Source organism: Astatotilapia calliptera, chromosome 3, assembly GCF_964374335.1.
Source record: "Astatotilapia calliptera chromosome 3, fAstCal68.1, whole genome shotgun sequence".
In the NCBI taxonomy this organism is placed as follows: Eukaryota; Metazoa; Chordata; class Actinopteri; order Cichliformes; family Cichlidae; genus Astatotilapia; species Astatotilapia calliptera.
The window spans coordinates 42,909,809-42,931,318 of record NC_137424.1 but is presented as its reverse complement, the minus strand read 5'-3'; the positions used below and the strand labels follow the sequence as shown (position 1 = coordinate 42,931,318).

The 21,510-nt window shown below is 38.7% G+C and overlaps 2 protein-coding genes and 3 long non-coding RNA genes across 5 annotated transcripts in view; 3 read left to right on the top strand and 2 right to left on the bottom strand.

The window, feature by feature from the left end:
- The first annotated feature begins 3,301 nt into the window (after positions 1-3,301).
- On the top strand, positions 3,302-6,711 carry LOC145421181 (uncharacterized). The gene is made up of 5 exons (XM_080291079.1): positions 3,302-3,429; positions 3,981-4,195; positions 4,434-4,525; positions 4,836-4,980; positions 5,204-6,711. The coding sequence occupies exons 2-5, from the start codon at positions 4,075-4,077 to the stop codon at positions 5,332-5,334; spliced, it is 489 nt and encodes a 162-aa protein (XP_080147205.1). The 5' UTR covers positions 3,302-3,429; positions 3,981-4,074; the 3' UTR covers positions 5,335-6,711.
- Positions 6,712-9,527: 2,816 nt separating this feature from the next.
- Positions 9,528-11,983, bottom strand: LOC113018812 (uncharacterized). Its single transcript, XM_026162206.2, has 5 exons — positions 11,742-11,983; positions 11,364-11,458; positions 11,080-11,180; positions 10,527-10,682; positions 9,528-10,430 (listed from the first exon to the last, which is right to left on the bottom strand). The coding sequence occupies exons 1-5, from the start codon at positions 11,888-11,890 to the stop codon at positions 10,005-10,007; spliced, it is 927 nt and encodes a 308-aa protein (XP_026017991.2). The 5' UTR covers positions 11,891-11,983; the 3' UTR covers positions 9,528-10,004.
- Positions 11,984-13,972: 1,989 nt separating this feature from the next.
- LOC145421178 (uncharacterized) lies at positions 13,973-15,914 on the top strand. Its single transcript, XR_013902482.1, has 2 exons — positions 13,973-14,877; positions 15,476-15,914. It is a non-coding gene; the product is annotated as an uncharacterized LOC145421178 (long non-coding RNA).
- Positions 15,321-21,510, bottom strand: part of LOC145421179 (uncharacterized) — a 10,752-nt gene continuing 4,562 nt past the window's right edge. The window contains exon 2 of the long non-coding RNA XR_013902484.1: positions 15,321-15,384. This is a non-coding gene — a long non-coding RNA (uncharacterized LOC145421179). The remainder of the gene's footprint in view (positions 15,385-21,510) is intronic.
- LOC113018815 (uncharacterized) lies at positions 20,065-21,226 on the top strand. The gene is made up of 2 exons (XR_003271861.2): positions 20,065-20,255; positions 20,672-21,226. It is a non-coding gene; the product is annotated as an uncharacterized LOC113018815 (long non-coding RNA).

Here is a 21,510-nt window from a genome sequence, read left to right as displayed (position 1 = left end):
GAGGGTGTGTTAGGTAGTTTCCAGTTTTCATCTGAATGACAATATTTAAATTTAATAAGGAGAGTTATTTCTACAATGAATTACCAGGCATTGTGATCATTACTGCGATAGGGCAACTTCCAGCTGGTGCTGTGCAAAACCAAGCTGCAGCAGTATTTGGTGTAAGCACTAGTACCATCTCCAAACTGAAGGCCAAGTATAACAGGGAATGTCAGAGACCAACCTCCAAGTGGGCACATTTCCTCTCCCTGTCAGCATTTACCATCTTTAGGCAGTCTGCTACAGATTCGCAGTCAAGGTTTTCAAGAGGCTCTGGCAGATGGCTCACTACACATTCAGTCACTGCCCTGCACTGTTTGTATTGTTATCAGCAAGATGCACTGGAACCAGAACATGCTGGAACGTTATGTTCTGCAATGAATCCAGATTCTGCCTATAGCAGCTGGATCATAGGGTCAAAGTGTGGAGTTTGGCATTGGCTCAGGAGATCTGATGCTGAACTCTGCTGCTCAACCCACAAATCTATTTTCCTTTCTTTTCAAGAAGTATTGTTACAAACATATATTAAACGTGCTGTTTGCTTGCATGTTTAACTTCAGGGATGTTTTTTTATTTTAAATTAAAATAGTTATTTAAATGAACTGCATGTCTTATATATTTAATTTTGATTAAACATGTTGAAATTAATTTTGTTTTTTCATACTCCGATGGATGCAACGGAGAGCAACTTAGAGTTAACATCTTGCCCAAGGATATTTGGCATGCAGCCAGGTATCAAACCAACAACCTTCTGATCAAGGGATGACTTGCTCTACCTTCTGAGCTACATCCACCCCAATAATAAATATTTATTTGCATAAATTGTAATAAATGAGGAAGATACTTAAAAATGGTATTAAGGGTCTCCCTGGCAGCATTGAACATCATGGTTTTTTGAAAGTACTCCATTTCTTCAGGGGTCAGAGGAGCCATTTTACCAAACTCTGCAAAAGGCCACTCAATGTTACAACCAGACCTGCCACATACAAATCTGCTTTGCACACCCCTGTGAAACAATACCCCAGACCAGTGGTCCCCAACCTTTTTTGCACCACGGACCAGTTTATGTCCGATAATATTTTCACAGACTGGCCTTTAAGGTGTCGCGTATAAATACAACAAAATAAAACCAGTACCAGTACCATAAAAAAGAAGATTTATTCCTAACACATGAGAATAGACCCAGGGAAACCGAGTTAACGATAAAAACAATTTAAAAAATAACAATAAAAACCCTGAAAACCATAAATTTCACACCCGAGCCTCAACTCTCACAGCCGGTAGCCCAGGGATTGGGGACCACTGCCCCAGACCCAGGACATGCTAGATAGATGATGTCTATCAGCTGCCTTGGAACAACTTAGTGTATTCCAGAAGACCTGGAGCAGGAGGCCAAGGAGATGGAGGTGTGGACATCATCACATTGACTACTGCTCCCAGCATTCCAGAGAACTGATACATGGATGGTGTCATGTCATTTAAAACGGGATACCAGCATGTGCAAGCCCAGTGCTTGAAACAAAAGGTAAATAATCTGAAAAACAAACAAAAACAACAACACAAAAAATTCCTCTACTAATTGTGGAAAGATTTCTGAATAATTCACCAGTGTAAAACTGTGACGACTGAATATCTCATCGTGTGCAGTATCATCAACACATCCAAGTGATCTAAAGAAATCTTGGTATTCAAGGGACAAGGTCCAAAATCAAAACTGGATGCTTGTCATCTTTGGACTGTCAGACAGCACTGCGTTAAGAACAGAAAAGATTCTGCCATAGAAATCATTGCATGGGATCAGGAACGCATCCAGAGATTCACCGCACCATCCACAAATACAAGTTAAAGCTCTGATACAGATATGACTCCTTACGTGAACATGATTCAGAAATGCTGCCGTTTTCTTGGCAAGACAATGCTAAACTGCAACAGCGTGGCTTCATAGTAGAAGAGTCTGGACACTGCTTGCGTTGTTTTAAAAGTCATTACTTTTCTCATTTATAAAGTGCTTTTCGTGTCTTACTAACTGAAAGTATTTTAAATTTTAGCAATTTATCTCCTTCACATCCATGGCCAATTTATAATCCCACGTTAACTTTACATGAATGTGTTTGCACTAGACGAGGAGCGAGAAGATATTGGTTATAAAAATGTAATTAACAGTTAAAAATTGCTACTATATCACAATATGTTCATCTAATCATTTAATGTGTGCTGACCAACACTTCTTCCTGCTCTAAAATATGCACTACACTATATGTACTATGAACTATCAAGCAACTTAAAGAAGTCCAGACGCTTTTCTTTGCAAGCTCCTTTGACTGCGATGACCTGGATGACTGAGAACCTTCACAGACACTACACTATGAGATAAACAATTTTATTTTCCTCTCACAGTGGTAAAGCTTTTCTCATCCACTGTCTCGACATTCTCAAACAAATCTGCAAATTAAGGAAAAAAGCATTTAAATGTCACCATGGAGGTAGCTTTAACTGTTTTTGTTGTTGTTATAACTATTCTCACGCCTGTCAGCCTTTTACTTTAGCTGCAACAGCAAGACAGTTTGAAGTTTACTGACAATTTACACAAGACACTAATTTTAAACAATCTAATCTGAGCAGGAATGATCAAAATATACACTTGATCAAAAGATTCACTTTCTTAACTAGAAGTCAGTGATTTTGCTAAAAACTCTTAGTGCTTCTTTTCACAGCTTCCCAGTTTCACATATAAGGTCATGGAGAATGTTTTCATACATACAACTGATTACATGGCTCTTAGGATATCCCTTCTTATTGAAAGTGATGCTGTTACAACCATCCCTGTCTCCATTACACCTGGGCATGTGTTCCTTTCTGATGTGTCTGTTAAAAGTGTGCTCTTATTTTCAATGATGAAGTCAACCTTTAGTGGCCAACCTGGTCTAACAACAACATCGTGACCACAGGACATCTGAGCTCTGAGAGATTTGAAGCCTCACACAAAACTGAGAACAATCACACAGAAGAAAAAAATCCGTGTCACACACGAACTTATGACATGCACTAAATTGTTTTAAATAGTTCCACGAGATTGCTGCTACTGTTCACTTCTGGAAGTAGTAACAGCAACATTGTGAGCTGAGTCTTTCGGGACTTTTTGTGAAATACACTTTCATTTTCAGTCTGAAGCAATAGTGTGTGTGTGTGTGTGTGTGTGTGTGTGTGTGTGTGTGTGTGTGTGTGTGTGTGTGTGTGTGTGTGTGTGTGTGTGTGTGTGTGTCTTGGATGAGAGAGAGAGAAAGAGAGAGAGAGACTAAAAAACCTAAAATCTAAGTCAGTGAGCACTCTGCCTCATACGACACACACAGCACTGACTGACCCTCGCTGTTTCGCCTTGGCAGCAGACCCGTGAGTGACCTTGTGCGCACACCGTTGTGCTTTACAAATGAATTAGGCCGCCAGTGTCAGGTTTATACCACAGCTGACATATACTATATTTGAAAATTTTTATATTTCAATTTAAACTTTATTAGTAATTACCATAATCTTTTTTTTTTCATTTCTATGTAGAATGGTTAATCCACCAATGCGCAAAGTATTTGATAAGGATGATTATTTTACTAATGATTTCTTTGTTTTACAAAAAAGCAGAAAAATATTCACACCTTGCATTATTATTTTAAAAGACGTCACATTACAATCATTTGTTTGCGTTCCTCAACAGAAAATGTTTTTAGTGGTTGATTGTTGTTTATTGTATTTGTTATTAACTTAGAAACTGTTTGCGTGCAAAGCAACACAAAAAAGACGCACAAAACGCTTTCACAATTTTAAAGGCGTGTTATTAATACGAACAGTATTCTCGCAGATAACGAGATCAATACCTTGTTCATATGTTTTTGTTCATTGTTATTTCCTGGTTAAAACGAAACAACTAACGGGCAATCCCCGCCCCTCAGGCGAAGTTATAAACATCGTGACCACACCGTCACCTCACATAACCTTCAGACTGAGAACCTGAAAAGATCGCAGCCTCACTTCCTAAACAAAGCGATGTCTGCTGCTGTTGTACTGCCTGTGAGCCAGAGGTGGGGGGTGAACCTGCACATGAACCAGCTGCCAGATGCGACCCTGCGTGAGCTCAACCAGGTGTTGAAAACGCGCGTCAACCAAGGTAAATAAAATCTGAAAATAAATACATAAAAATGAAATTATCAATACTCAGTTAATATGTGTCCGGTGTTTTAAACCATTTTTAATCATTTTAAACTGGACACCTTTACTTTCAACAATAACCTCTGCTCAGTCTAATGTAGGGAACATGGTACAGTTATCTATGACATGTGTGGAGCTATATTTATTCTAAAGGCTGCAAAGTAAAGTCCCCTCTGTCCTGTGTTATATGTGTTTAGGATATACGAAGAATCATGGAGGAAAGTCACATGACCACGACTCTGCACCACTGTCCAAATGTGGAATCAAGTCCGGTTCAGCTGTGCAGATGGTGAGAAACGTTTATGATGGAGGGTCCATCATTATTTTAGCTTTCTTTACATTTTACAGCTCCTGTCACACCTGTGCTCAGCACTAATTTAATACTACATGGAATAAATTATAATTCACGTATTTCAACTTAATATTTTGGTATAAAAACATGAACTGAGTTTCCTCACTCCATTTCAAAATGGTTGCACTTAGAGGACTCACTGAAAAGGTTTCTAAAATATTTGTGTTTTATTTTTCATGATATGTACTATACTATACTTTTGTGCTGTTTAACAAAAGTACTAACCATCACCTCTCATAACCTTCAGATGGTGGTAGCCAAAACAATGTGTGAAATCTCCATTATCATGGCTAATGGTCAGAGATACCTGCTGCTCCTGTGCGCCATGCAGCTGCAAGTAATGATTGTGAGCATTTTCAAACAGAAAGTGAAGAAAATGCTCAACGAGAAAGGTTAGTAACCTGAAAAAACAAAAAATAAATACGTTAAAATTGTAATTACCAGTGCTTAATGACTCTATATTCAAATGTCTTAAAAAATTTCACAAAAAAATCTATAAAATGTTATGAAGTTATGTTATGTTATGAATAATGCAGGAAACGTAATATAATTATTTATGACATATTTGTAGCTATATTTAGTCTAGTCATCTCTTTCTGTGTCATGTGTGTTTAGGATGCACTGAGAAGGATTTCAAGCTGCACAGTGATGGCAAGCCACTGGACGACGACTCTGCACCAGTGACAAAATACGGAATCAAAACCGGCTCAGTTGTGCAGATGGTGATTGTGGTTCACGGAGGATGAAGGAGTCCATCATCAATTCATCTGATTACATCAAAGTTACAGGATTCACCGAACTATAAATACATGTAAAGAACAAAACGCATAATTCTAAATGAAGCTTGGCGTCTATGGTTTTCCTTCTCCTTTGTGCTTTCTTTGCATTTTACGCCTCTTGTCATACCTATACTCAGCACTAATTCAATATCATATGGAGTAAATAATGATTAATTGGGGTGCATTTTTTTTCCAAACAAGTTTCTGGGGCTTCTGTTCTCACAGCCAGAGGTGTGTGCCTGAGAATATTAGGAATATCTCCTCTCACTGACGTTACACACATCCCATATCTGAAACAAAGGATACAAACAATAATTAAGGAGCCTCCGATTATTATCATCACAGGAAGAAATCAGAATAAATGTAACTGTATATAGAGCAACCTCCAAAAAGTACATACTGAAAAAAGACTGATTTTATATTTGCTGTTTATAATGTGCACGAATAAATACACATTACCAAATGTCATTGTTCTGCTCACATACCACTGATGTCTGCATGTTGAGTAGTTTACCGTTTTTAAGTCAATGACAACATTTGAAATAATTTTGAAATCAGGTTTAATATTTTTAATCTAAACTGAGCCAAAAAGCATCGTGATGTTCACGTGTTTCATATTTATTTAAACTGTTTGATTCCACCTTAACTTGATTATTGTACAACTTTAGCTGTTCCTGTAAATACTTCTAAATCAGCATTGGTGTAAGGTTTATATTGTTGATTGTCATTTATGCTTAGAAATTTTTACTCATATATGCTTAGAGTTTTATAATCGATTGCATAATAATAGAGGTTCGATCCGTAGTAGTCTGTAGAGACTGTGTGCTTTCCAGAGTGTTCTGGCATGCACACACATCTTCAGGTCATGAGAGAGATCATACCTTCTGTTACTGATTTATACTATAGGAGGACACCTACTCTGTATCTGTTTTAGTATAAGTGCCTTTTGTTTAGATGAATTGCTGGACTTCCAGGCCAGCAGATTTTGGGGAGTCATTCACAGGATCACATCTTGATCACACACACACACATATACCTACACAGCACACAGACAAGGTATTCTTTGTTCACATGTATATCTGTGTAAGACGTCATGCATATTCATGTAACCTCAATAAAGAGCAGTGTTACGAGGGAGCAGACGAGAGCACTGGTGTCAAGTGAAGGAACGGCGCTCGTCCAGTTCTCTCCCTCGTGCACGAGTAACACAAAGAGCTCTGGTAAATTGCGTCTTGCTTTTGCTGTTGTAATAGAATTGTCTCGTTCCAGCGAGGGGTTGTGTTAGACAGACCCATCAATTGGCACAATTGGACCTCTTTATAAAAAATAAAGTATTATAAAATATTTCATTTTACACGATCATTTTCATTTGTCAATATGGGATCTCAGCAAAATGTTGCAGGAAGGAAGGAAAATCCACAGGCTCATATCAAATGAGGTTTTGCTGACTTGTTCAAATCCAGGGATCAAATTTGACAATGAATGTTATGTTTTAGATTTACACATACAAGACTTTAATACTCAGTAAAATATTACAAGGTGCGACATTGGTTACGTGTGGATAAACCATGTAATGCTCCTCAGCTTTTACACAGTATTATTTAACATTAACTCATGTTATTTATTTTAAATGTCTGAAGAGAAAGTGATAGTGAAACTACTTTAAACACAGGATTTCCCCTGGCTCTCTACAAACCACTGTCTTGTGTATTTGATAGCCTTCATTCCAGCCCTAAAAAACGAGTGGAATTCCCAGCATTTATTATTAAATGAGTCTAAGAAAATTATGATAATATTTCTAAAGAAAGAGTATAACAACAACAATAATACCTCTCTATCTCAAGAGCTGAGCCCTCATCCTTCACAAAAAAACTCTGCTGCTTGTATCCACAGTCTAATTCTACAGTCACTTCCCACAGCTCGTGACCACGGGTGAGGGGAAGAACATACATCAACATGTAAATCACCAGCTTTACTTTTACGCTCAGCTTTCTTCACCACACCAAACCAGTAAAGTACTAAACTGCCTGTCAATCTCTTGCTCTGCTCCCCCATCACTTAGTCCTCCCCTCAACATAGCAGCTCAACCCTGACTAGTGGTGCTGATGTGCACTCCACCCATTTCCAGCTGAGAACCATGGCCTCAGACTTGGAGGTGTTGATTCTCACCCCAGCTTCTTCACATTTAGCTTATGTGAATTTAGAAGATCTTGCCCAGCAAGCAACAAGATGCTAAACTTTATAAGTCAAACTTTTACTGCCGTCACAGTGAAACCACATAATAAGACAAATTTAAAGGTTCAGTTTTCCCAGAATTATCTGTACTCTGTTTGTTTGGCTCCCACCTGTTATCCTTCTCAGGTTTGAGCAGTAAACACAGACACTGACATCTGCACGCACCAGGGAACGTCCCCAAAACTGTTTTGTTTATTTTGTTTTTGTCACTTTCAGTTTCTCTCCACCAGTTACAAGAAGTCATACGACTGCAGATCAGCACTTATATGATTTTGATTTATATAATAAAAGTGTTAGTGCTGCCCAGAGTCCAGGTTTATTTATTTATTTGATGATTTATGGGTTTTATCACAATATATTTTGTAAACTTGCACCTTGTAGTCAAAGTTGGTCTGACCAGTGACGCTGTGTCGCATTATGACCTGGATCTATTATTTTATTTGGTGAGTTTGGGGGAATTATTGCGTTCCTTTTGCCACTGCAATGTTCTGAATGTGCATCAAACTGGATGTTAAAATTATTTAATCTGAATGTTTGTAAACTAGGACTGATGAGTCGACTCATAACCATCATTTGGCACAACAACCAGGATGTAAAGAAGCAAAAAAAACAAACCAAACATTGTTCTGGTTACATAACAAACGCTGATACGGGCAATTTCTAGTTGTTAGGTAGTTTACAGTTTTCAGCTAAATGATTGTGTTTGAAATTGAGGTGTTATGATGAGCATCATTTACATGTTTCAGCTTAAGTTTAACTGTTTTGTTTACAGATCATCAACATAGAAATAGAAAGAAAAAAGTCCCAAAACATTTTCACATAGTAGTCAGATAATTTATCCATTAAAACATTTGCATGCCGATCTTTGCCGATTTAAAATTTTAAGCATTTATTTAAACTCACTTAGGGAAAAAACTTGCTTCAAATGTAGATCATTCTGGAGCTGATCCATTCCTTAGCGGTAAAGGACCTCATGCCGGGAACACAAGCACATAAGTTTAAAATGGTTAACTGATATGCGTATCACAGAATCATAGGCCTTTATCACGGATGCCTGTGATCAAAATCTCGGGTTGGCAACCTGGCAATAAGTCTAAAGGGCTCGGGCTATTTTCCAAAGATCAAGATCAGCAAACCTGATGCAAAAAGTAGCACCACCTATGTCAGGGAGAGGTTTAAGCAGGTGTGGACAACCATTGTGAGAGTAGAGCAGTGGGACTCTGGAAGCAAAGATGATTGATGTTTTTCTTTTTCTTTTATTTAGCCTAGTAAACCTTTATGTCCGGGGAAAAAGCGAGACACCTTTGCTCCTTGGAACATTACATATCAGAGCTTGGATGTTAAATAGAGATAGAAATTCTTCTGTAAAATGTTTACCTCAGTGCAATACATGCTGTGACTTACATGTCAATACGTTAACAATGATTTTACATCATTTAAAAAGAGTAAAAAATATACTGATATCCCTGGGTTCACACTGAAACTTGAAATTTAAGTTAACCTTCAAACAGCTAAACTTTAATCAGATTAAGAGTTAAATATTTTATATTGTATAAATGAAGAACAGAATGAAAACAGGTTTTCCTGCATTCCCCAACTCAACAGCACAAAGTGATGAAGCCTTCTCTTCCTGAGACTGTATGACTAACCTAACAATAATAATAATTAAAAATCTGCATTTTAACTCAGTCACTGTATTAATTTAACTTTCAAATCAACATTTCATTTGGACCATATTTTTTTTAACAATGTATAGTACAAAAAATCACATTTTACATGACAGTGTTCATTTTACACTAAGGAAAAAAAAGGCAGAAAAAAATCTACAGGCTTGTATTAAATATGATGTTGCAAGCTTTTCTTCCTCAGAGACACGTTTTTATTTTTAATTTCGAAAATGAAACAATTAACTTAAATATGCTGAATGTTTTACACAATGACTTTAATTAAACATAACAAGGTTTTATTAAAAGACACATTTGCTCGAAACAGTTGAGGAAATAAGAGCATTGACACTGATTAAACAAAACAAGATTTTCCTACACAAAACATTTGTTCTAAACAGATTTAATATCACGTAGTTTGCAAAACAAACAAAATGTGTGATAAGGAGACGACATGTGTTATATATGTAAGTAACCAGAGGACAGGATGTGCACACAGAATGTTTAACCTTATTCTAAGTTTATGAATGAATGGCATTTATCAGATTTATCATTACAGTTCAGACATGACACAGCTGCAAAGATCATATTTGGTAATACATTTCTCACTACCATCTTTTTTTTTTAATTTTTAATGCGATGACATTTAAAGCAGAGAATTAAAAAACACAGTATGGTCAATTGATTTAGAAAAGACACTCAACGAAAGTGAAACTTAACAGCCTCGTGTCTTTCCCATTATTTCTTCTGCCAGACAGGTATAGAGGTCTGTCTGGGGGCAAGAATACACCTGGTTATCAAACATGTACCGGAGCTCTTCAGACATACAAAACAAAATGACACATTGCATCGAGGGCAGTGAACCGATTTACAATACTTCTTGCTGTGCTCCAACAGTAACCCACAGGTGGGACAGGCACGAACAGAGGGACACTCCTTCACTGAACCAAAGGTGATAGTTGGGCATTTATTTAGTGTCTCTAATGACTGGTTGCAGCAGCCACGATTTCCACAGCGGTCCTTCCGAGGCCGTGCACCCTTCCACTCCCTCAAACACTGCCAGCAGAATTCAAACGGCCGTCCTTTTACTGCTGTGCACACTTTACAGAGGACATTCAAATCTGATTCATTCTCTCTCGTCACAGTGGATCTGCAGCCAGGACACTACATGGAGACAGAGGTGGGACAATATGTAATACATGATGAAATGTCTAACAATTCTCCATTTACATGAAATATATATGTTAATGAATCACTTACCATCTTAGTCGTATGTGTCTGCCTGGCAGCATTGAACGCCATGGTTCTTCTAAAATATGCATTTTCTTGAGGCGTCAGCAGAGCCATTTTACAAACCTCTGCAAAAGTCCACTCGACGTTACAACCAGACGCACCACACACAAACCTGCTTTCACCCTTTATTGAAATATAGAAAGGTGCGTTATTTATACAGTTCAGGGGTTGAAAACAAACGAGAGAACAATCTCAGGAATTGCAGTTAATATCTTTAGGTTAATCTTTGATTAATAAAACTATAAACACTATGTTGTGTGAGGGTTACTGCATATTATCAACAAATGAAATAGTATCGTTCCAATCCAATCCACAGGAAAATAATACTAATAATGATGATATATTGGGCATTGTTTTCTTGATTTATTCACGTGCGTGTGGTGCATTAAAAACATTAACTTCTGTAATTTCAAGACACAGGCAAAACTACTCTGCCCTGTTTAAAATCTGAATTCTGCCACTGTGTCTGATGTTGTCTGTTATGTATTTATTTTAATGAAGCTGACCCTTAGTGGCCTACCTGGTTCAACAATCTGCGACACCAGTTGGTGAGAGAGGTCGGAGTCACAGCGTGACCACAGGACATCTGAGCTCTGAGAGATTTGAAGCCTTCATACAAAACTGAGAACAATCACACACAAGCAAAAAAATCAGTGTCACACGCGAATAAATACTAATGCGTTTTGTTTAACCTAGACTAATGTGAGCACAGGTAAAGTTATTGTATTTAATTAATGTCATGAATTCTATATCAAATGTGAATCTGTTCGATGTCACTTTGAAAAGTGCCCACGTGACACTTACAGTCCAAATCATCCTCTCCATCGACAAATTTAAGTGTTTTGTCATGAGGGTTGTAACACTTCTCCTGTGTTGTTGGCACGCTTGGGGGCGTCACACTGCGAAACAACAACAAACAGACCAGAATGAACACTTTCGGTTTCACTTCAAAAAAGAGAGTGTGTGAGCTGCAGTGTTGCGCAGTTTTTGATACTTGCACACAGCTCGCGTTTCTTCTTAACATAAAGTTTTTGATCAGCGGCTTCGTGTTTCAGCATCACTGTGATGTCAGACTGTGACACTGAATTATCGCATTGTGCAGTTTACAACCGTAACGCAAAGTCAGAGCATAAAAATCGTTAGCAGTGAAATCGGAGCAGCAGATGTAACCTGAGTTGTTACCTGTGCAGCAGCAAAGGCGGGGGCAAGTACATCGGCGCTCTGTCTGCGGGACACACTGGATACATGTAATAGACATCTGGCACGTTGATGAACGGAGCAACACCCGAATCTTGGTGAGGTGAACACAAAGGTGTGGTCCGGTTGAACATCTGGCTTGGCTTTTATTGTCACTGCGCACTATCTGTTCACGGGAGTATATCCAGCGGTCGACTAAGAATCGTGTTGTTCTGCGGTGAATATGAGCAGCGATACTCCTCCCTCCCTCCCATCTCTTTCTTTCTCCCACTGTGTGTGTGTGTGTGTGTTTTCAGGGCCGCACCTCTGTAGTTGGTAAAATTCGAGTTTAGCCTTGCCTGCTGGTTTTTACGACGAGTCCTGATTTTATTAAAAAAAAATTTTCATTATTTAATTTCATTCATTAGTGTTCATTTTGAGAACTAATTCTAAGTTTCGAGATTGAACTCGAAATAGTTGAAAATCAAAAATGAAAAAAGTCGAAATACCTTTTTTGATTTATTTTTTAATCGTTTCGAGTCAAACCACCTCCTCAGTGCTGCTACATATCCGACAGTATGCCAGGTGTAGATGAGTTAGTTAGGCAACTTAATCAGCTCTCTTTTTGTGTCTTGTGTTACAACATACACTCTCTTTACTGCACGAGCGTGCAGACAATACAGGAAGTAAGAAATAGCACAATATATGCTATATATACATACATATAAGTCACTTACTGATAAATATCTGAATAACAAAGAAAGAAATATGAGTATGTGCAAAAAGGGTGTGGCTATTACAGTATGCAGTGTGTGCGGTGGATGAGGTGTACAGGGAGATGGCCACAGGCGGGAATCCAACTTCCTTACACCAGCACCAGCTGTTGGAAATACCCAGGAGTCTTTATAATTCCACTTTGGCCTGGTAGGCTTTTACCTCCTCACCAGAGAAGGTAAACAAAGATGACTCTGTTTAACCTTATATCTGGTTGCCATGCAATGTAAATAGATCTTCCCTCCCCCTGGTTGTGTTACACCAGAGCCATAACTTTAAAGAAATGGAAATGCTAAGATGTTGGATGCATTAGTGTAAATTCAGTGGATTCAGTGATCTACTGAATCCTTTCAGTAGCATGATAGCACTGTGATTTGGTTTGATCCTTAATTGTTATTGTTTGTTCTTATTTGAATGTCTAGAGAAAATCACACATCCATCCATTCACCTCATTGCCATAATAAACCTTTAAGAATAGCTTTCTGGATCTTGTCTTTAAATATGCACACCACATCAGACGTTCTGTGAGTCAGCACAACCAACACCAGTGTCGTTCCTTCATTGACATCCCCACATAACACAGGGTTAACCTATTGTATAAGGTAGCTGGGATAGAGTTGAATTCCTGGCCTGAATTGTTATCTCAGGATATGTTCACTAAAACAGTGGAGTATGAAGTCGTCTGATTGCAAGAACATTAAAAGATGAACAGACACCACATTGGCATAGATCATCAATAATAACGACATATATTGGCCATGTCCACAGCTGGACTGGCCATTGGGCATACTGGGCATTTGCCCGGTGGGCCGATGGTGATTTTTCGTTTTTATGGGCCAGTGTTGTTGTTGTTGTTGTCTATAATGGTACAAACAATGAAAGGTGGTGGACTGGCCAATTGGTCATGAACGACTCTGGGATGGACCAATTATAGCCGAGGAGGTCGGATGCACCTTCCTCCTTGCTTAGGCAATGACTCTAAAAGCAATCTTGTCACAGACAAACAGAATAACATGGTATTGAGGTGAAAAGGAACACAATTTGTTCCGTACTTCAGCTAGAATAAAAAAAACACACACAAAGCTGGCGTTATTCTGTGTTTTTATGCTGCACAGCTGCCTCTCCTTCTCTCATTCTCTCCCCTCCCTCTTCTGTTGCTACTTCAATCATGAAACTGATCAATGATCAGCTGATCGGCTTTTCTCTCTTGTTTGTTTATCACCCACTTTGCACCAGAAAGAGGAAGCCAGCAGATTTCACGCTGAACAACAGCAGCGCGTTTAAGCTTGATCAGCTGTTGTTATAATTTATTTAATATTACTTTCTAGGACCAGCTGATGTTTGCTGGAGCCACAGCTGTAAAGCTGCTGGTCATGATGTTGGTTTGGTTATCTGGTGAGAGGAAACATGAAGATGAAACCAGGAGATGTCCTTACTGAATCATCAGAGCTGAACAGGTGATGGTGAAACAGGTTTACCTTTTAGGTGACATGAATGAGTTGAAGTTATGAACTATTTCTTGGAGACAAATAACACCAGGATCCTTTTCTAAGTAGCTGACAGCTGGTAACTGTGCAGGGGCGGGTCTAGCAAAGTTATGCCAGGGGGCCAGGTAGAGCATTAACAGGGAAGGGGGACAAAAATAAATACTTTTCTTCCTTATTCTCATTTAAAATGTCTCGCTTTTAATAAATAATTATCTGAATCTTTCAACCAAAGTGGTCATCTGATGTAAAATGTATAGAAATCATTCATTCATACCGACAAGATAGTGTACGTCACTGTCACAACAGCGTTTGTTTTCATTCAAAGGCTCTATGGCTTTTCCTATAATACCTGGTCTCTAGTCAAAATGCCTGGGCTGATTTTTTGTCCCAGTCCAGTCCTGGGTTTGTCCATTCAGCTGATGGAAACTATCCACCCTACAGTGTAAACATAATGTGTGGCAAAAGTAAACCATGCGATTTCTTATAACTCGATTTAAAACGATAGTGAAACTAAATTAGATGTGGAACTTCCCTAACAGTCCAAACACATCTGTTGGTGTGGCTTTTTGATAAAGTCACGATTGTAGGCTCATATAAGCTGCTGCCGCTAGTCTTTGTGAACAGCTATTTGGGACAACCCACCTAAAAGGAAAAAGCCATCTCAATTATAAATTCAGCCCACGCCCATTCTGACTTTAACATAACCTGAAGGAGCTCGTACCGCTCACACACGATCCAGACAAACAAAATGTGCAAGTTTAGCTTGTCTGTTCTCTCACCGGCAGGGGAGATGGGGATTCTTAAGTTAAACCCCTCCAAGAAGCAGCGGAAGACGGTCAGTGACCTGAAGAAAGGAGCGCTGAAGCTGTTTCCCAAGAAAGGTAAGCCTAAAACCCAAAACAGATCAAAAAGAAAAATTACTTCTTGAGTGATCACATGGCTCTATCGTAAGCCTACATTCAAATGTCTTTGTCTATTTTATGAATCTTTTAAATTATATATTTAAAAAAAAAACTACATGAAGTGTTTAATTTTATTGGTAATAATAATATAATTAAGAATGATTTAGTTTGGCGTCATAGTTATGTGAGGTATTTGTGTAGCACAATAATGCAACACACCAACTTCAACCACACATTCAAGTGGACATCTCAGTCTGAGTAAACATGTGAGCTCAAGCCAGCTCAGATAGGCTGTGTTAACAGATATGACCACAATTACAAACACGTTTCCTGTGTACTGTGTTGCTGTTTCAGTAAGTCGCACAAACTGTGTTGTTGAGGTTTTGTTTTTTACAGTTGAATTAAATGTTTTTCACACTTAGTTTAGTTTTAGTTGAGCAGTGGCCACAATCATGTGCTGTCTGAGTGCAACTTAAAGATAACAACCTTCAGTCGTGTTCAGGAAACATGATATAATTATTTGTCACATCTTTATTTACTTAGTGAGGTTCGTCTCTCTCCTGTGTTGTGTGTGTAGGATATCTTCTGGGTGAAATCCGGCTGGTTGTCGCAGGGAAACCGCTGGATGATGAATCTGCATCTCTGTCTGAATATAGGATCAAACCCTCGTCTGTGGTGCAGATGGTGGCGAAGGTCCACGGTGGCTGATCATCACTGATGCACTCGACTGCATCCACAAGACTCACAGCAGGACTGAAATATGAGACACCAAAGGACAAAATCCATCATCTTTGGCTCTTTCAAGACTTGTCCCATACCTGCTTAGAGTTCAGCACTAATTAATTATGATGAGCTGTAAATGATGAATAATTAGGATGTAATAATGTATTTTGTGTTTATTTCCCTGCTAAGCTGTGTAACTTGCTATTTGTTGGTATATCAAAAATAACTATGAATGTATATCATTTGAGATATTTTTCCATCTTATTCAATAATAAAAAAATTTTTTCTTTTTTTACAGTTTGTGTTCTGAAAACTAATCTCAATAGTCCATTACTACAGATTCCACACTGCTACACGCAGGCATTAAAAATCTGTTTGTTTCTAATAGGCACCACCTATCACTGCTCTAATTCACATACCTGATATACAGAGTAATATGAAGAAGAGGTGGCTGGTGGCTAAAGGTGAAAATGCAAACCGTGGGGTATATTCTGTCTGCTTGGGATCAGAACAGCATCCAGCTACAGCTCAGGACCGCTTCCTCATCAGTCTCTGCCATGACACCCAGCCACAGTTTCCTTTTGGACTGTTGGGTGCTGCCTTTAGATTGCAGTTGCTGTTAGGCAATATTATCACCACACCAGTTTCTGCTGGTGGCTTATGCAGTATAGCAGTTCATCTACTAATCAGAAGGCTGGTGGTTCAAACCAAAGCAGACATAAATTTCCACTATTACCTACAGTGCATAAAATGAAGCTTTTGAGGCCTCACGGTCCTCTGATGTGAACATAAATGAAATCTGTGGGAGGATCCTAAACATGTTGATCTGTCTTTAACTGGGCAGACCTCATATCATAGTAAAGCCATTTTTTACTTGCACAAATATATATTTTTGCCACTTTGCTGTTGTTTTGATTCTGTTGTCTTCAACACACTTCTCAATATGGCTTGGGTTTTCCCCTCGCGGCACCCTGACATTTGTTGCCTTTGTTTCCTTGATTGCGGCATCTACATTGAATCCTTTTTCATTACTCAGCTCGTGCCGCACTCAGCTTTGTCATTCTGTGACTCTCTTTCCTCACTGCAGTCCCAAAACAACCCTTCTCTCTGCTGTAGCAGATTCTCAGTCCCTCTCTTTCAGCTGTCCTTTCAGTTTTCTCTGAATTATCACCATTCACCTGGTATCCTTCTCAGGTTTAGAATGAGCAGTAAACACAGAAGCTGTTGTCTGCACACACCAGGAAATGCCCTAGATTGTTTTTTATTTATTCGTTATCACTTTCGGTTTCTCTCCACCAGCTACGAAAACTCACGCAACTGCAGATTAGCAGTCAGGATTATTTTGTACATTTTATTTTATGTAATCAGTGTTAGTTCTGCAGCGAGTCCAGGTTTAATATCTTATTTTGTGCATTTACTGGTTTTATCACTCTACTTTTGGAACCTTGCACCATGTAGCCAAAGTTGTGGAAAGTACCCGATCTACCAATCAGCTTCACTGGGCTGGCTTATCAACTGGATTTATTGTCTTGTTTGGAGAGATTGAAATGGTTATTGTGTTACTTTTGCCATTGTGGTGTTATGAATGTGTATCAAACTGGATAAAAAAAATGATATGATAATAAGATTACTGATGAATCCACTCATACCTATCATTTGGCACGACAACCAGGATGTGAAACAGCAAAAAAACCAAACCAAACATTGTTCTGGTTACATAACACACATTGGTGCGGGTGTATTAGGTAGTTTCCAGTTTTCATCTCAATGACAGCATCATGCCTGATAAAGTGATTCAACTCGAAACTGAGCTAGCAGGCATTATGATGAGCATTATTTATATGTTTGAAAGTTATTTTAATTTTCTGGTTTACACGTCATCTTCAGTTCCATATTTAAATCTTAGTGCATATTTTCTGTAATATCCTTGATTCTGCTGAAATGTTCTTCTTTGTGCCACTTAACCAGCATTTAGGATAAAGGTGGATCTGTGGGGAATTTTATCCGCAACCTATTCATGCCGGGAAAACAAGGCTTTAATTATGGCTTTAAATAACTGAAACTAAGTAAAATATACTATCTCATGGAATTAAACTGAAATGAAGGAATGCATACATAAAGTATATGCAGGTTCAACCATATTTCAGATTTATGAATAAATGAAAAGTTTCAGACTTGTTATGGTCCTTGTGACTTAAACTAAAAGCAGTATAGGCAAAAAAAAATCACATGTGACAGCAAAATATCTCACCAACAAAAGCCAATAATGATTACATATGCCAAATGTGACCTCATGTTATAACCAGAGAAGGACATGAAACACAGTATGGGAAATTACGTTACACGCAAAGAAAACAAAGCTCCAGCAGGCTGCTGTCTTTTTCCATCATTTCTTCTGCCTAACAGGTATAGAGGTCTGTTTGGCGGCCCACACACTGGAGCATTGTGCAGATATTTGACTTGTTGTCACGCATTCAGTCTTCAGGCACACAAAACAAAACTTCACCTTACATTGAGGACAAACAAAGAGATTTGCAATGTGTCTGGCTGTGTCCCAACACTAAGCCACAGGTGAGTAAGGCATGGATGGAGGGACATGGACTCCCTTCACAGACTCAAAGGCAGTACTTTTAGAGACTGACTGCAGCAAAGAGGTCGTGGATGCTTCCCTCAGATAATTCCAGCAGAATTCTGTATCATTTCTTAACGTATCATCTAATGAAACTGAATATTTATTTGCATGTTTCAGAACTGCATTGCAAGAATATTAGTATGATGCCTCATACATAGAGGTCCGTGGTTTTAATCCACCAGTCTGGAGTTTTTATGTTCTCCCTATGCTACTCAAAAATCTGGCTTCCTTCCAGAGTCCACTGACATGCATGACTGTAAATGGGTTTTAGGTGTGCCCTGGCCTGTCCAACCTTAATGAGAAACACATGGGTAACAGTATGACCAGGGACAAAAAGAAAGATTAAACAATAATAAATTTAAAATTTAAAAATTTTGTTCAGTTCATTCATATTTAAGAATGAAAAGCTCCATAGTTCAGCCATCTGTTCCCTTCCACTTATTCAATTCAGGGTCCCCAGCAAAACTGGAGTGAAACGCAGGATAGACATAAACAAAGCACCAGCCTGTCGCAGGCCAGCCTGAAGGTGGATTCGGACCAGGACGTTCTTACAACACACCACCATCTCTCTGTATAAACAACTACATTTTCTCCTGTATTGTGGTGAGCATTTGTTACAAAGGGCCTTTCAGCATTTTAAAAGACGTGACTGAGAGATGAGGGTAGAGGATGCGCTCTCTGGTGCGCAGTTTCCTACCGTTAGAAAACCTCCATCCTCCAAAATATTAAAACAATAACCAGGCAGTCCGATCTAATATGCACATCAACAATGTAGTTATTAGACCACATCGTGCTTTACCTGAGCAGCAGAGCTGTGACTGATCCACTTACGATGTGGACATTATCACAGCGAGACTCGAGTAGCGGTTGTTGAAATAACGTGAACAGCGGTGAACTGAGAAGACTTGTGTGGGCTGGAGTCTATTTACTGAAGCAGTGGAGTACCATATCTTCAAATGCCTGGAAATAAGATTATTATAGGCTACCAAACGCAGCGACAGATACAACATTAAAGGATGTGCAGACGTGATATATGGATAAATAAAATCCTGTAAGCGACACTAAGCCCGCTGCTTCAAAGCGAATGTCTGATCGATTGGCAGAAAAACTGCTGACCACACGGTGAAGGTGAATAATCACGTGATTTCTTCTAAATCAAAGACGAGAAACGCCAGACTCCCCTGACACACCGACACTTCATTACTTATCTGATAGCTTCACTACTATCGGCAGAACTGCGCAACTGCAACATCTGCGCAATTACCGTTTTATAATTCTGAAACGATATTATGATATTGAGATATAAGTGATAGAAAAAGCAGATTTACAGACTGTTTTTAATAAAATGGTTTAACACGAACAAGATAAAGAACAGTTTACTTGTGTAACTCATGTCCACACATGACCCGCAGACTCATTTAAAGACTAACGCAAAGCTCTTGGTTTAGGTTTGCTTTGTAAATCATAAGGAGACCATATGCAGTGTTTTAGATTAAAGTCACTGTGATTCACGGGAGATAATATTGAATTAACCTGTGCAGTGATTCCAAAGAGTCGGTCAACTCGATATGAGTCCAATTCAAATACAACAACAACTTTCACTCTTATATTTCTGTTACTCCCTCACACTGTAATCGATTAGTTGTAGGCCGATTTAGTTGGATTAAGTGTCAATAACATCCACATTATTTTATTCTCATAAATAAACAAATAAATAAATGGCATGTTTACATTACTGTTTCCTTCTTAAAGCGAAACAACCCATTTCAGACGCATGTTTCCGGGTCTGCTGTATAAAAATTTAGCGTAACTGCGCATAACATTCAGACGGAGACAGTGAAAGGAACTCTCAGCTTCCCCCACACGATGTGTCGATATGATGTCGCTGTTGTCTCGCCTTCAGGCGGGATGAAAACAGTCAGCGTGTACTCCAAACAGCTGCCCGTGCAACAACCGACGGTGGGCCAGCTGAGGAAGGAAGCGCTCAAAGCGTTTTCCACAGGTAGGCGAACCTAAAACAAGATTTGAAAAAATAAAAATAAACACTGTAGCAATCTGTTACACAACAAAACAATACATTTAAATCATGCTGCGTATTTTTTGTGATTTGTGAAATGTGATTTGTATGTTTAAAATTATTTTTAGAATTACGATCAGTTCAGTTGTCAGTTGTTGAAACATTATAAACGTGGAACTGACGAAGCTGGTCCACAACCTGGAGACTGTCCGGAAGCATAGACAGTGAAAGTGTTACTAACTGAACTGCTGTTCTCTGCGATGCGGCTTTAACAGAGGCATTTAAATAAGTCCAGTATTTTAATGCCCGCGTTAAAACCTTTAATGCGGAGACATGTAGCCTGTTTATTTATTCTAAGGCTTGCGGAGTAACTTTCTGTTTTCCTTGTGTTCCATGTGTAGAGAAATATTTGGGTGAAATCCGTCTGGTCGTTGAAGGAAACCCACTGGATGACGACTCTGCGTCGCTGTCAGACTGTAAAATCAAGCCCAACTCTGTTGTGCAGATGGTGACCAAGGTTCACGGAGGCTGACTGAGCTCCATCGTCGAGCTCCAACCGTTTAACACAGACCAAGGACAAAAATGCTTTTGTACGCTGTTAAACCTGTGCAGTTATTTCGAGCTGTTTCTCAGGGTGTAAACAATTCATTAGCTACTTTTTTCTTTTTTCTCTTTTTCTTTTATTTTTGTTGATAAATTGTGTGGGACACCAATAACAAATGTAAGGGTGCACACACCGGGGAAATTAAATGCTCCACCTCATGGGCTTCTGTGCTCAGAGCCAAAGATTATAAATAATAAATCAATCATGTGGCAATATTATTAGCCACATGATAACCACCAAGAAATGAGAAAATGTAAAGGCACACAGAACAACCTCAAGAAAGTAAATCATGTACTGATTTTTATCATTTGTGCTTTTGTGATGTAAATAAAAACAAACATATACCACTGTACTTGTCATGGACTGGATTGCACTTTTAGATTAGTTAGTTGCAAGTTACGCAAGAAATAAAATTCTGATTTGCTTTGTAGCCTATTACTTCAGACTGTCAGAGAGTCAGAGTCAGACTGTCATGTATATTATACAAAATGATACATAAAAGCCTGATACTCATGATAAAGGCCCGTCATGTACAGTGATTTGTATTTGAGACATTTAAGGACTTTTCGCCCAATTTCCACCAACTGGAAATTATATGTAAGTGAATAAAAAATGTTTAAAAATCATTTAATCTCC

Excerpts from the sequence above, each read along its gene's own strand:
- LOC145421181 (XM_080291079.1), top strand. The coding sequence starts at position 4,075 with ATGTCTGCTGCTGTTGTACTGCCTGTGAGCCAGAGGTGGGGGGTGAAC. Across the intron at positions 4,196-4,433 it reads GAAAACGCGCGTCAACCAAG|GATATACGAAGAATCATGGA; the intron begins GTAAATAAAATC and ends ATATGTGTTTAG. Across the intron at positions 4,981-5,203 it reads GAAAATGCTCAACGAGAAAG|GATGCACTGAGAAGGATTTC; the intron begins GTTAGTAACCTG and ends ATGTGTGTTTAG.
- LOC113018812 (XM_026162206.2), bottom strand. The coding sequence starts at position 11,890 with ATGTTCAACCGGACCACACCTTTGTGTTCACCTCACCAAGATTCGGGT. Across the intron at positions 11,459-11,741 it reads CCGCCTTTGCTGCTGCACAG|TGTGACGCCCCCAAGCGTGC; the intron begins GTAACAACTCAG and ends GTTGTTTCGCAG. Across the intron at positions 10,431-10,526 it reads AGACACATACGACTAAGATG|TGTCCTGGCTGCAGATCCAC; the intron begins GTAAGTGATTCA and ends GTCTCCATGTAG.